Here is a 16,140-nt window from a genome sequence, read left to right on the forward strand (position 1 = left end):
TTTGAATTTGGTTTGACTATCTTTTGTACACCAATACTACTCGTTGAAAATGATATTTACAGACCTAATACCTCCATAATTCTCCAAATGAAATTTAGTTGCCTTTAGTGGGAATATTTGTTTCAATCTACTTCTAACGTTTCTTAAGTCTAAGTGAGACATGTTCAAGCAATAAGAACATTTACTACGGCACATGGTGATCAAGAGAAACATATACTTACAAAAATACGTAATTAAATTTTCCTTACATATTTACCTCAATATTTTTTGAAAAGTTAACTGATTTTAATAAAATAAAAAAAACTCACTGTATTCAGCCGTATTAGTTAAAATTTGAGATTCTTAGGAAATTAATTATGAAAAAATCACACACAAAATATGTAACTTTTTAAATTTTATTACCAATTAAATATAATACAAATTAGAATCTTAATTTTTGGAAGAACCATTTGTTCTTTCCAGCCTTGTATCTTTCTTCTAATTTTACACGATATTGGAAACGGGTCTTCTTTCTTTTCATTGGATCTTTAAGATCTTTTTTAAGGTCTGAAGCTTTTTGTTCTTGCCCTAAATCTACAGTGTAACGTGTTGGCATTAAATGATTGTAATTTAAAACCTGTAATAGAAACAATTTCGTTAATTATAATTTTTAAAAGACATTAGTAAAAATGTGAATACTAACCTTAATGAAAGGCTTTATTTTGGATCGTTGCTTTATCTTTGTCTTGCCCATTCGTTTGTGTACTTTTCGTGGATAACGATCAATACCAGCTACAAGTGCATGACTGTATGGTTTGTCTGAAGAACCATCATCGTAGTTTTTTAAGATGATCGCTTTTCTGCCTGCGTATCGGCCACTAAGGACCAATACGACTTTACCAGATTTCATAATTTTCCCCATCTTGGGATTTTATTCTAAATAACAACAAAGAACAATATTAAGATAAAATACAAAATTAATTTAAACTTTAATTATTTTTGGTAATACTATGGTAAATAGAACGAATGTTTAAAAACTAAACATGCATTTGACATCGACAGACAAGATTAAATTTCAGAAATATGAATGAAATTTTATGTTATATTTAATATAAAAGCACAAAACATTAAAATTATTTAACAAATTTTACATTTTATTTGTATTTATTTAAGATGTTTAAAGATTTTATTTTTATTATTCATAAACACTTGCACTTACATTGGCGAGGTATCACCGGAAAAGAACTTGCACGCATACAAATGATAGAATGAGGTTAAGAGTATTTTTAATTCACATAGTTGTTATTCTACTATTTACACTAGACGCCATTTTTGATTTATTATAGCGGTTATTTTTAAATTATAAGAAAAAGAAATTATCAACAATATACTTACAGTTTAAAAATAAATCAATTAAAATGGAAAAACTAATTATTTACACAGAACGTGATGCAAATCACTTATCGAGATCAAAAATTGCCTCTCAGACTAATGAAATAATTATTAAAATTAAATTATAATGTATGCCATTTTACCATACTCTGCGATTTAAGGTGATATCTCGAAAACTATTAATCCAGGTTAGAAATAAACTAAAAACAACTGAAAACAAACAATTGACTGAGTTAATTGTTGAAATACTATGTATAGACAGTGTTGATTAGCCTATCGCAATCGTTTGTTTATTGACGTCATGTAAAAGAAAGAAAGATATTCACTCTTAAATAGCCACACACACATAACTGATATTCCTTTATCATACATACTATAAAATTTGCACCTAATTAGTGCCCTCGTGGGTAAACAGTGATGTTTACAAAAAAATATTCAAACAAAAGTTGTTTATTTTTTTATAAGGAACATTTTTTACATTTAAACTTTTGTTTTATCTTTAACGGTTTACAAGATGGGTCCTACGGACCCAAGACCCAATTGACCTATGTTGCTCATTTACGAGCTCTACTTCACTTTTTACGTCCTTAGCACGCTATGAAAATTCCAGCTTGATATCTCTTTTCGCTTTTGAGTTATCGTGCTTACGGACAGATAACCGGAAATGGACTAATTAGGTTAAACACCTATACCAGAATTTTGTTCGTAGCATCAATATTTCCAAGCGTTACAAACTTGGGACTAAACTTAATATACTATGTATATTTCATATATACATGGTATAAAAACACTTTTATAATGTGATACCATTTTAACCAATATATTTCACTCATAATAGAACGGGGTATACTTTCAAATATCGAAGATTCTAAGGATGAATGTTTACAGGTAAAAATGAATGATAATGAAAAATTTGCACAATTTTCATGTCAGTCCGTTTATTTAGATATGTCTGTACATACATACATTTATAATGTATCTAATTATTGTGAATAGGTAACAGTAATTTTACCTACTGTTTCTTCTACAGAAGTAGAACAATAATATTATAAAACAATAAAAGAAAATTATTTGTTATTAACTTTTTTTAGATAATGAGATTAATACTTTTATAAAGAATGCAAAATACTCGAATTATTTATAACTTTTCTTTTACTAGATACTTTAAAATTATTTTATAAATTTTTGCAAACTCGAAACTGCTAAAAGCGAAGGAGCTTTAAACAATGCTCTTAAATTCAATTGAAGATCTTGTGCGTTTAAAACATGTAAAACTGAAAAAGAATAAGGGCAGATTGTCTAATAAGCAACTTATGAAAAATTGCATTCTATTCCCGTAAATGAGGAATAGAAAAAATATTTAGAGGCTTCGAAAGTTACGAGTGTTAAAACTAACGCACTCTTTCAACCTGCATTTAGCAAAAATTACTATTAATTTTAGCGGTTCACATGGACGTCAATTCCAACGCACGTAACAGCTCTCTTTAACATTAAGTGTTGGTTTGACGCCCATAAAACTTGCGTTTAAGCCGACAGTCGTGTGACCGAAGTTTGAAGATATTAAAAATTATCTAATTCTTATTGATAAATGTCGCAAATTATATTTCTTATATCAACGCTCTGCCAATTCTATCAAAAAAAGGTGGCATGAGAATAAAAGAGGCAAAGCATGCATTTAGAGATGAAAAGTAGAACGGAGACAATGATTTAATCCTAGCAGGAGCATCAGCAAAATTCGTTCTTATAGATTATTTCCATATAAAACGAAAGTTTATACGTGACTCATATTTACTACCAGCATTCTACTTTTTTCCGAAATCTAGCTGTATTTCTTCATAGTAATAATTTTACATGCTGCACATCGAAATTAAAACAGTTCATTCTCAACAAAATAAGAGAAAATATTTACTTTAATTAACTGAAATCAGCATCGTTTAAGCTGAATAAAAATAAAACATTTTTTCTTCTTAAAGGTTGGAAATTGATTAAATTTAACTTGAATCAGATATAAAATATACAACAGGTTAGGTTAGGGTTAAACTTAGATGAAACTGACACACTGAAATTAGTTTAAATTTAATCAAAGATCAACTTTTAAACTATGTTTTTTTTTTAAGAGTTTCTAGTTTGAAAGAAAGTTATAAATATACGATATACATACTATTTTTTGTTTAAAGATCAGTCTAACAAGATCAGTAAAAATCATGCACTTATTATTTTTTTTTATTTTTACTTATAATTTTTTTTTTAAATACAGAAATATCTTTATAAAAAATATTCGTACCAAAATAGTTATATCCTCAACAAAATTAGCCAGACATTTACATTTGAAATCTTATCACATAGAAATTACATTATTATACTTAAAATTATATACAATTTTATTTACTGATCTTGTAATTTTAATTAAAACATTTGGAAACATATAAATATGCTATGTGCACTTCAATTTCGAATTATTCGATCTTCGATCTGTATTCATTGATGCAAATTTATTTATAACAATATGTTTTTGATGAAATGAGAAAGAAAATTAATTTTGTGTAAGTAAAAAAGAAAAATACCACTAGATTAAGGCGTAAAGACAGCTTAAATAGCTAAACGTAGTCAATAATACAAAAGAAAGTCATTAGATGAAAATCAAATGTTTATAATAATTTACGTTATCATTTTTCTGACACAAATAAATCGCATTCTCATTTTAATTATAAGATGAGAATGCAATTTATTTACTTATTATTAAAATTTGTTTAATTGACTTGTCCCAGGTTTAGCACCTAAAAAAATGTTATCCAAATCGAATATGAAACTTTTTCTACAACTAGAAACATAATCCTTTTTTTCGATAAATGCTTCTTAAATGTCTACTAATAGAAATAGTAAAAATAAAAATAAATGCAATTTTTGAAATTCGAAGAGCACAAAGCAAATTCTAAAGCATTTTGGTATTGTATTTTTTGTTTGTTTATTAATTTGTTTTTGTAACTAACAATTAATTAATAATTATTTGTTTAAATTTTATAAATTGAATTAAATAAAACAAGTAGAAAAGACTTCATCATCACAATTTTGAAAGCCTGAGTTTATACAAAGTCATATAAAATGTATATAAACAATTTTGATTTCAAGAAAAACTTCCCCGAGTATTTGTAATTTTGTACATTTTTTTTAATAACATCGAAAGGTAACAATTCAAATAACTATTTAAACAAAATCAAATTCAATTTGTAATGTTTATAAAAATAGATTTTTTTTGAAAAATTTGAAATGAAGAAATTTGAAAATTAGAATTTATCACTGGTATATATAAAATTAGCGAACAAGGGCTTGTTATACTTATACAATTGATGTTCCGCATGATTAGTTGTTAGGTACGCATATTTTTAAACATAACACCTTAAATTTTTTAATTATTTACGGTATGAATTTATTCTTTTATAGGCAAATTGTATTACAAGTGTGTAACAGTATAATATTTTTGATAAAACACGAAAAACTTAAGTTTTGGACTATTAGTTATAATTCCAACATCTACATGAAACAGTATCTGAGGAAAACGTCTGGGATCGATAAACATAGCACCGATTTCCAAAGAGAAAGAAAATTAATAAAAAACATCGCACTGAAAGTATGTTGCCATATTTGTTGGGTACCGAACGGAACTAGCATCAGAGGTAAATTTAGGTCTATGGAAAACAGAGAAAAATTTATATCACTTATGTAATATGTATTGCATATACTAATTCAAAAAGCCATTTTATTGTCTTTTCTGTACCCTATGAATAATAAGACTTTGTTGAAGCTATAGAAGTTCCCACCTATCAATCTTTCAGAATTTTAGGCTAGGCTTAAACCAAAGACCCATTTCTACAGTGATAAAGTATTAGAGATATCGATTTCTTTTTCATATTATAGAGGCAGATCTTGTAATAGTTGCTACTCCGTCTACGTTGCTTCAAGAGGCTCTATGAAGAGATGTATTTATATTCTGAATGGTTCCGATTATTTCATTACAGTTTCAGTAGGTTCGTCCTTTCAGCCATTTAGAAAATTGTGAATTGTAAAGTCTGATAATATATAAAGCAGTTAAAAGAATTTTGAGTAAAAAAATGAAGCTTGTGAAAAAAATTATGAGATGTTCTACATCCTGTTTTGAATTTTATTGAAACTGATTGAAGCATGACTTACTCAAGAAATTAATTTTGGATAATTTGCCAATTTGTAAAATCTAATTAGTACGCCAAAAAATTGCTTTAATATTGATTTTGATAAAAAGGTAATTTTGAAAATCTGGTTAAAAGGGTCATATTCGTAAATATTACAAATTGAATTAAAAATTTAACAACAATAACAATTTTTTTCTAAATATTAATTATTTTGTCCACTTGTTTTACGATCTTTTGATTCTAGTACGAACCGTCCAAAATGCATTAGAGTATCGAAGAATTATAATATTATATAAAATGTAAATGCCATTGAAATTTGATTATATAACAAAAATTGTAAGTAGTTGTTTTTTTAACAAAAACAAGTTGTTTTTTCATTTAACTTTTTAAAAAACAAACAAACGAAAGAAGTAATTATAAAAAAAAACTGCTTCTTAGGAGTTGTGTGGTCAGATATGAAAGAAGATATTTAGATTGATATTACTTGATTTAAAATTTTTTTTATAAGGCTACACTTTTTTTTATGCACATAGTTCTCAATAAGAAATTCGCACGAGAAATTTTTTTAAAAATTGTTTGTATCGAAACTAATATTTTGTGCATCTTTGATTTTTTTTTCAAGTTTCAAAAGGGATCTTACAAAAAATATAAGTGGGGAAAGTTTTGGTCGTTATAAAAAGTGAAATTATTCTACGTTTTTTTCGTATCTTATTTCTGTTTACTGTCCTTAGTAAAAAATTCCAATAGACGATTTCTAGTGAAATTAATCGTATAGAGCAATTTATTGCCCGTTCTCAATTTGAGAATGGAAAAAGAAATTAAAATGTTTTGCCTCATTTAACTACAGAATCCATTACTAAACCTCATTCTTGATAAAATTTATGTGAAATTATTTCATTCAAGTGTTTTTCCTTGGGCTTTTTCGACATTCCTTTCTTTTTTCTCAATTCAATTCTAGCTTAAGTTTGAAAAAGTGAAGTCATTTAATATTTCAACACTTACAATTTAGAATAAAATTCTAAACTCCCCACCGTAATCTTCAACTTTCTAGATAAGTTTCCTATTAATGTTCCAATTGAATAAACCCTTATACCAAAATTTGGACTAGGGGCCTGAATTGATGACCCTTTAAGTCAGAGGTTTTTACTTACAAAAGATTATCAAGTCAACTTATTCCAAGAATATTTCCCACTTAGATTTGAAATTTCTTTTATATTTTACACTTTTTTCGAAAATTCGAAAATAAATTATTGTTGATACAAAATGTACAAAAACAATGGCAAACTTTAATTCTGATGGATTAAAATGTTTCGTGCTGTTTTATTTCACAATACTTTAATGTTTTAATCTGATCCTCAGATTCAGCGGGATTTTGGTTGACCTATAAATCTTACAAGTTTTATTCTCTACATTATTTTAATTTGAATTTTTTCTAGCTCTAATCATTACCTATCTTTTCATCATAAAGAAATGAAACGTTTCAAATTAATTAAATCTCATAAGTTGTTTAGAATACTAGCGTAAAATCATTAAAAAAGGTATAATGTGTAAAATGCGGTATTTCAACTCAGTAGAATGATACGATAAAAATTGATCAGGAACAAAATTTATTAAAAATTTCATATATTTTGTAGGATCCCTAAAGAATAAAGCACGTGAAAATGCATAAAATTCGAATCCTTTCTTGCAATCACTTATTTTTTATTGTTTATAATTCGTTTAGAGCGTGAATTGAAAAACTAATGCTTTCATATGCATTTTTATCACTTAATATTTTTTTTATACATTATTTGTCATATTTTTAATAATAAAAAACAAAAATATTTAATGACTTTGGCACCCATTTTTATTTTAGATAAAAACAGAGATATCCTTTCTTTACTATTTTTTTTTACATTTTTGAAAAATTTTTAATTAAAAAATTTACCCAATTAATTAAAAAGGGTGCTGCTTTGCTTACAATACTAATTTTATTTTACCAATAAAAAGCTCCAATTTATTATTTTAATTATTATTAATTTTTCTTTTATAAAAATTCTTACAATAAAAATCACCTAATTTATTTTTGGGTGGTGATTTCAGTTTTTATTATTAAAAAAATATATACTTTCAACAAAAAGTAATTATTCGTACTAATTAAATATTTTTTTTTTATAATTTTTTAATTCTTTTTAAATTTCTTTCTTAATAATATAATTAATTTATTTAATATTAACTGTACAATAGTCGCTTTGGATGTTTCTTAATGTTTTCGTTTACCCTAAATAATAATTTGAAGAATAATTGCACGATATTATTGTAAGGTTAATTAGAGGGAAGCCACAATTTCAAAAAAAATTAAATGAAATTCCATGACTAGGATTTTCAAAAACCGACCAAGTGCAAATCGAACATGAAAAATTAGTGTTCTATTAAACAAATATGATAAAACATTCCGAGATTTAATCTAGTAATATTATTTAAATAGTTGCTACATTCATTTTATAACAGATGAGTCTTTTATAACAAATAAACAGATTCAAAACAATTTATGAAATAATTCTGTGACGTTATTTTGGGTATCGAAGAAATAAAAATTTCGATATTTTTTAACTATTTCCACTTAATTTTTTTGAGATACATTAAATATTTTTAAAAACCTGACATGTTTTGCTCTTGTAATCATTAAGATCTCGATTATTAAGATATTGATATTCAAATAAAATTAAGCGTAAAAAGCGTAATAATATCGAAGTTTATCGAACCGAGTCACTGTAATTTTAAACAAAATTTTATTTTTCAATGTTAAATTTTTCGGAAAAATCGACTAATAAGGGCGCTTTTGTTTTAGAGATAATAATCGAAGTAGAACTTTTTTCACTTAGCGCTAACTGTCTTAATTTGGAATTATGACCTTTTCATGACATTCACATTGTCAAAGCGAAAAGGCACTTCAAGTGTCATGTTTTTTACAATTTTATTACAAAACAAAAATTTTCATGTTCCAATCTTAAACGCAATTTTAAAACATATTCTCTGATAAGGTACTTAAAATATTTCAATGTAATTTTTAGGTGTTTTTTTCAAAGTTTTCCAGGTTTGTGGCAGCCCTGGTTAACAATAATAAATCCTATGAATCATATAATATTTTTATATTACAAAAAAGAAAAAAAAATGTAATATCAACCTAAAAATACTTCCTCTAACTTGAAAATTATTTGGTAAATAGAATAATATTTATTAATAATAATTATAATGCACAGCCGCAATCAGTCTATGGCCGGTCAGCTGGGGGGCGCGCGGCCGGTGGCACTAATGGCAGGGGATTGGCGTCATCGGGAGGTCCAGTAGGGGAGGGAAGTTGTTGAAGTGGATAAAATGCTGACCCCTGGCTTGGTTTTAATTGGAACGTGACGTTCGGCTTCAATGGACAGAGATCAATCACAGGTCGTCGAGCTGAATCCTCCATAAATTTTAAATTAACTTTTTCACATCCATCCGGTGGCTCACGTGCCAAAAAACGATTTATATGTGGTGATGTACCTAATTTCCCATATTCTTGATCCGGTGATGAACCTTGACTTCCACCTAAAATTTCATATTGATTTTGTCAAATTAATTCATCGAATAATACATTTTTAAAGCTAATAACATTACTTTTATCTTATAATTAGGCTAATAGAGGTTTAACATTTGAGCCATGAAACGCTAACGAGAAACACAATTTCTCAGAAACATTTTCAAGTATGAAATATACATGTACAGAGTGGTCCAAGTTATAACAGCAGGAATTTATAAAATGGTAAATATCGCTAAAACAAAAGCAATTTCATAATATATTGGTATTGGTGGTATTTCATATCCATGGTGTTCAAATTTTGGAAGAAAAAGGAAATTTTTGTAAATATTGTCAAAAACCTAAGGATTATTTATATATCTGCTATCGAAACATTTCGAAAAAAAATCTGCTGGTACTACCTTTATTGCAAATACAATAACGTTATGCATGCTTGGGGCATAGTATGCTAAATTATCAATTTTTCTAAGGAGCCGTCCGTTTTGGCAATTTTCACAATAATATTCTTTTTTTTTATTCTAAAATTTCAACAGCCTCTGTCTAGAAAAGGACGATTTTCCGATTATAAGTATATGAAGAAAGAAATTATAATTATTTTAACGTTTTCTACCATTTGTCGAAGTCTTGTTGTATTATAATTTGGACGACCCCGAATGATGCAAAGAAAAATTACTATTACACATTATGCATACTCAATGAGATCAATTTACTAATTTGTTAAATCCTCTATTTAAGATTGCAAAGACAAAGTTTAAAGCTGTAGTTTTGAACAACTAATCTCAGGTCTCAATTTAACTAATTGACTTACTAAAAATCAAATGGATAAAATTATGTTAAAACTAATAAAACCACAGAAAACTACACTGTGTCATTAAAAATAAAAGTTGATTCATTTTCGATTTGATGAAAAACGAAAGCAAATATTTTCAGTGATAAGTTTTCTCTTTTTTCGTTTTAAAAGGTTTTATTTTTTAACTCCATTTTATTTTTAGTGAACTACTTTGTATAGTTTAATATTCTACTTTCAAATGCGGACATCGTCTAATACAGTAATAGTCCTGATTATAAAAAAAATGGCATGCAAAATAATAAAATAAACTTAAGAATTTCAAAATAAAAAGCGTAGACTACTTCTGAAAAATACTTAATATTAATTTTCTCTGGATTGAAGAGTATTTATCTAAATATTTCAGAAATTAAACCATTTCGAAAGAAGATACGCGTGTAAAAGATAAATCCTGTATGAGATATTTGCCGCTACGACTTCTCAAGAAAAATTTATGAACTATCAAAAAGCGTACAAATTTGATGTTTAAGAATAACTATTTCCAAATTCCAACGAAATTTAATCTTACATCCCAAGAAACACTTTTGTGGTACACGATTACAGGCGATTTTAATTAATAGTTCAAGAGCCAGTGGCTGAAAATCTGCATTTATTTTACCAAACCTTAAATTTTGCCGAGTGAGACTCTTATACCTATCACCCATGAGGTAATACAGTTTAGCTAAGCCCCGCGAGGACGACCCAAAAGTTAAATAAGTCCGACAGGCATGAAAATTTAGGCTGCCGTTTGGGAATTTTAATTTAGACAATTACTATTACTAGAACTGATAATTTGGGAAAAATTGGACGATTACAAGGTAAGTTAAACAGAAATTATCTCACAATATTAATTAAGATAGACCTAGGAAAATATAAAATTCGACCGATGAAATACAAAATTCAAGTTAATTAATAGATCAAATAAGCTATGAATTCTGGAAATAGTTACTGTATATGAGAGTCAAAGCGTAACGTTGCGAAAAATTCGAAAAATAAAATGGATGATTTAGAGGGGGTGGGGTTTTGAAAACGGAGTGATAAAGAACAACTAATGAAAACTGAAGTTTCTACTACTCATGCAGAAACAATTTGAAATATACACCTTGATCACTAGATGTTCTTGATTCGTCAATTAATCCAAGAATGAAAGAAGGAGAATGTGATTCTCTAGACGAATGTCCTGTAATTTTTAAAATTCTAGTAAACTCCCAATTGAAATAATTTGAATCAAAAAAACGATTATTGATTTCATTTCCTTAATCTACTACAACTAAATGAATAATTTACCTGATGATTGACAGCTACCTAACAATTCAGAAGCCGCAGGTGTTTGAGTATTTACAGATCTTGTTGATCGTAATAAATCTGCCAATGGCGCTCTATGCCCTTCTGGTGTATTTTGTTGAAACTAATAATTAAACTTTGATTTAATACAATTTATATTGCCTGAATAAAAGATAGAAAAATGTTCTCCGGAACTTTAAGATCAAGTGGAATTAAATTATACAAAAATTATTACCTTTTCATCTTCACATCGATCTGTAAATAATGCACCAGGAGTGCCAGTCGCCTTCAATACCAATCCCTCAATTTCTTGATTAAGCCCTTCTATAGAACTTCGCATTGGTCGCGCCAATGGCTTAACTGGAATGTTTACTGGACTAGCCTTAATTGTTGGAGATAAAATTGTACTTGCTACAAAAATAAAACAAACATTTAATTTTCCCTTTTTTTTCAATCGTAGATCAGTCATTAAAATCGTAGTGAAAAATACGACGTTAAAATAAATATATCATTGTTGCAAAATCGTATTCAAAGAGAAAGTACAGTACTTTAAACTGTTTTCTAATTTATATTTAAAAAAAATGACACTACCAAATAAAGCCATTTTAATTTAATAAGTATCCAACACAAGTGACGATTTTTAATCGGTTTTGCGTGTTTTTCTAGCCAAAAAATGGCACCTGCCATCAGAGCTTTTGTACATGATTATATTTATCTAACGACATGATTCTCAAAATCCAATGACTGATCTTATATCGAAGAGAGAAACCTTACGGGTATTTGTTGTTTGTGAGCTGGTTGTTGGTAACGTATAGATAACAGTATGATCGCCAGGTATTGCACCAGGTGTTGGTAAAGTTAAACGTTCCCTTTGACCAACACTTTGGGCATTTCGTTGTAGCTTATGTCGAATCATTTTTAACTTGTCATCAGCACCACCACAAGCATCAACATACCGATGTGGTTTTCGTACCTCCGTTCCAATCCAATCATCAGTTTGTGTCGCTTTATCTACTTGTAAATAACTGGTATACATATAAAAACAGTCTCGCGGCCACTGACCCTTTAGATAAATAGTATCCAAAGAAGCCGTACGTCTTATCACAGCAGAATTATTTCCACCCGAACATCCTCCATTCAAAGTTTTTGATTTTACTATAAAAAATACACTTTTTTTTAGAAATTTTTATTAAAATTCGAAACTTTAGTTTTTAATTTTTTTGGGTATGTTTCTCATTTAACAAAAAAATTACAAATAAGCTGGAAGTTATAAATCTTTTTCATAAAAATTTTGAGCTTTTTCATGGGAATCGAGTACAACGCGATTGAAGAGTAATTGTATGTGTTTGCATGAGCGGTGCTATTTCAGTGGTTATCTTTATCAAAAGGCTATACGCACACAAAATATGTTTAGGGTGTCTCAGGTTACGTTACTTGGATGAAATACAATTCACGCTAGAGACTTGGATGAAATACAATTCACGCTAGAGACTTGGATGAAATACGATTCACACTAGAGACCCGCTGGTGCATACGAATCGCTCGGTTCAACGTTTAACACAGATGCTAATTTTGTCAAAATCTTTAAGTTTTTTATTTGCAAATGCACATAAAACTTTTCAATCGCGTTTTTTATTTCTTCAAAAGATACAAACATATTTCCGAGATGTTTGCAAGGTTTCTCTGAGAACAAAATGCCCAAGATTTATATAAACCGGCAGAGGTTTAAAGGTAGCACTTTTTTAATGGATTCTACTCATCGAAAACTACAAATGTCCACTTCCAGCTAGTGAATTTCGTAAAAAAAAAACTATTTAGAATGATTACTTAATAATATAATTCAAAACTCAAAATAAAGTTTTAAATTTTAAGTCTGTACTTTTTAAAATAGAAAGACTTAAATTATTAGATTAAGAATTGTTTTGAAAAAAATATTAGACTTGAAAACTATTAATAAATAATATTTTCTTAAAAATAGCACTTAAATGATTTTAAATTACAGTATACTTAAATTTATTGCTACACGTAAAATATTTCAACATTTAAATGACAAAACTTATTATGAAAACCGTATAATAAAAAACACTTATACATTAAAATTAACATCCAAATTTTTCGCTTAAAATGTATTAACATAAAGAAAATATTATTTTAATGTTATTTATAATTGAAATTACCTTTATAGCAAGTAGAACCTGGACTCCTCTGTCCAGATGAATGGTCAGGTGATCTTGTTTTCCAGGCATTTGTAGGTGATAATGTCGGGCTGTTGCTTTTACTTTTTCTCAAATTGGTCGTTTGCTGTTTGAACAGCGATATCATTGGAATTGTTGCTTTCATCGGACCCTGTTTCAGTGAGCTGGGCGATGATTTGTGATGAATTCTCTGACCCGACATTTTGTAGTCAAGACAGGTGTATTATTTGGCATTAAACACCGCTATTTACATAACACATCGACTTAACATATTGTATAAGTCTTTTTGATTACATATAAATTGTCAGCTAAATACTGACAAGTTATTGTACTTTTCGTAAATTTTTCATTGTCTGCTTGGCTAAGCTACAGTGCCACTATTGATACGTTTGAGTTGTCAGAAATTTAGCTTGGCTCTCTTTGTTGAGAGCTGGAACAACTTCGTGACTTGTCGGTATAATTCGATCATTTTTATTATTTCATGTTGGTAATATTGATATTGAATCAAATTACTAGGAAATTGTTGGAAAATCTTTCAATAAAAATTTTTCTTTAGACAAAAATTTTTCTTTTTCTTCGTTATTCGTTAAATTAATCGAAAAAATTTAGCAAAAATTTTTTTCCCCCCAAAAAAATCTTATTATCAATCATTATTCCATTATCTATTTCCATATTTAATCATTTTGTAAAAATCGGAAAAACATGCTTGTACATTAAAATCTCGAATCGACATAGATAGTATTTTAGAATATCTAATTCAAGAAAAATGAACTGGCTGAAACCCATTGAAAAATTAACATTTTAAATGTCACAATTATGTATAACCTTTCCAACTAAATAAATTTTACCATACGAATTAAATCCAATCTTCATATTTTATTAAAACCAATAAACCATAATAATTTTTCGGCTAGTTTTATATTTTATTCTAGTGGCCATTCCCATGAGCAAAGTATGTATATATTAAATCACTTTATGCATGAAGCATAAAGCTGAAATAATGCAATTTTTCACCGTTTTACTGATAATTTACAAAGTATTATCCATTCATAAAATTTTCGACAAATTTGTTTTCAACTTTCGACAAATTTGTTTTCAACTTTCGACAAATTTTTTTTTTTGGAATGCATATATAGGAGCGACGAACGAGCACGTGATATACGAAAAGCCGTTATTAAAACTAAAGCCGGTCATTTTTCCGTCATATTTTTGTGCCGCCGACTTTAGGATGGGTTAAGCATTAAGCAAATATCTTGGTCCAAAAAGCTCGTACGGGATTTTTTTTCGTAGCTCACTTTCAACAAAAATAAACCAGCGTTCGACTGGTCTTAATAAATTTACTGTAAAATAATTTTTAGAATTTTGGTACTGTTCTAAAATTTTTATAAAATTTAGGAATAACATTTCTTACCCTTTCAACCCTCCAATAGATTCCAAAACTAGAAAGTACAAGTTTTCAAACGAGCTATTGCAGTTCTAAATTCGGTGATTTGATATTTTGGTAGAATTTTATATTAAAAAAAATTAAGGGAAAGTTTAGGTGAGTAATAAATTGAAGGGCTCGTTCGGCAGTATCGATGTTCACTCGGAAACCTGACGCCCGTTGTGAACAAGCTTTACTTAATTTAGGTGTATTGTAATTTTTTGGTTTCTTAAATTACCTTTTACATGTTATAGTCCGCTTCCGTGTTTGGAGACCGTTGATTTTCAAATGACAAATTAAAAAAAAAAAAAAAAACACAATTTTTAATTATGTGAACAGTTTATTGAACTTCGACAATTACAAAAAAAAAATAATCATAATCATAATCAATCAAGAAAAATAATGTATGTACACAGGTTTTTTTTTATTTTTTAATAAAAATAATTGTAAAAAATAATGACTAGACTTAAATTATGCTTGTTATTCTTATTATTTTATACAAAAAATTACTTCTTTTTAGGCGAAAAAAACAAACAGTACACAGAAAAAACGAAAATCAAAATACTATAAGAAAAAATGTATGTGTGAAATAAATAAAATATTTCAGTGCCTTATTTTTATTTAATTCGTTTACATTTACAAAAAAGAATTATAATATTTTATCGTGATAAGTATTATCAACAAGCGATCGTGCTCTTATGACACTGTGTTCATATCGTCTCATATACTTTGTTTTTGAAATTTTACAGGGTATTACAAAAATAAATAGTGGGCTATGCAGTATCGGATTCTACACATAAATATAAGTCAAAAACCTTCATTTATTTTTTGTCAATTTTGTATTTTTTTCGGAAATTGTTTGTCATTTTGAGTTTTGTCTGGATTTGAAAAAAATATCATCAATTATTTTAGTAATCTACTCAGTACATACGTACGAAATTTGTTGAATTTCATAATGGTTTATGAAATATTCATATTTTTCTTTAAAAAAATGGCAGATTATGGCTAAACTTAGCCAAAATCGAAAGAAAGTTTTCTGAACATTATGTACTTATTTTGATGTATATAATTCAATATTGTATAACCTCCTATGTATTTTTGTAACACTCTATAATTTATATAAAATAAATTTATCGAATAAAATGTCGATTACTAGAATATTTAACGGCACAAAGAATCATTTTTGAAACGTTAAAATTGTTTTTTAACCATCTATATTTATTTATGAATTATTTACATTAAAATAAATATATTGTCCGGTAGTTATTTGTAAAAAAAATTACATAAATGATAGTCTTATTTATTTAAATAAAAAGAAG

General features: G+C 27.7%; 2 protein-coding genes across 3 annotated transcripts; both read right to left on the minus strand.

The window, feature by feature from the left end:
* Nucleotides 1-377: 377 nt before the first annotated feature.
* Nucleotides 378-1,285, minus strand: LOC123294903 (60S ribosomal protein L27). Its single transcript, XM_044876090.1, has 3 exons — nt 1,199-1,285; nt 683-915; nt 378-616 (listed from the first exon to the last, which is right to left on the minus strand). The coding sequence occupies exons 2-3, from the start codon at nt 899-901 to the stop codon at nt 422-424; spliced, it is 414 nt and encodes a 137-aa protein (XP_044732025.1). The 5' UTR covers nt 902-915; nt 1,199-1,285; the 3' UTR covers nt 378-421.
* A 6,475-nt stretch (nt 1,286-7,760) lies between these two features.
* Nucleotides 7,761-13,810, minus strand: LOC123295065 (protein FAM117B-like). Of its 2 annotated transcripts, XM_044876277.1 has the most exons (6): nt 13,381-13,810; nt 11,978-12,358; nt 11,439-11,614; nt 11,207-11,327; nt 11,022-11,099; nt 7,761-9,104 (listed from the first exon to the last, which is right to left on the minus strand). In XM_044876277.1, the coding sequence occupies exons 1-6, from the start codon at nt 13,598-13,600 to the stop codon at nt 8,791-8,793; spliced, it is 1,290 nt and encodes a 429-aa protein (XP_044732212.1). In that variant the 5' UTR covers nt 13,601-13,810; the 3' UTR covers nt 7,761-8,790. The 2 variants fall into 2 exon arrangements, with proteins under 2 accessions (XP_044732212.1, XP_044732213.1); XM_044876278.1 differs by lacking the exon at nt 11,022-11,099 and having other exon boundaries at nt 13,381-13,808.
* Between the last annotated feature and the right edge of the window lie 2,330 nt (nt 13,811-16,140).

This window comes from Chrysoperla carnea, chromosome 3 (genome assembly GCF_905475395.1).
Source record: "Chrysoperla carnea chromosome 3, inChrCarn1.1, whole genome shotgun sequence".
NCBI classification, from domain to species: domain Eukaryota; kingdom Metazoa; phylum Arthropoda; class Insecta; order Neuroptera; family Chrysopidae; genus Chrysoperla; species Chrysoperla carnea.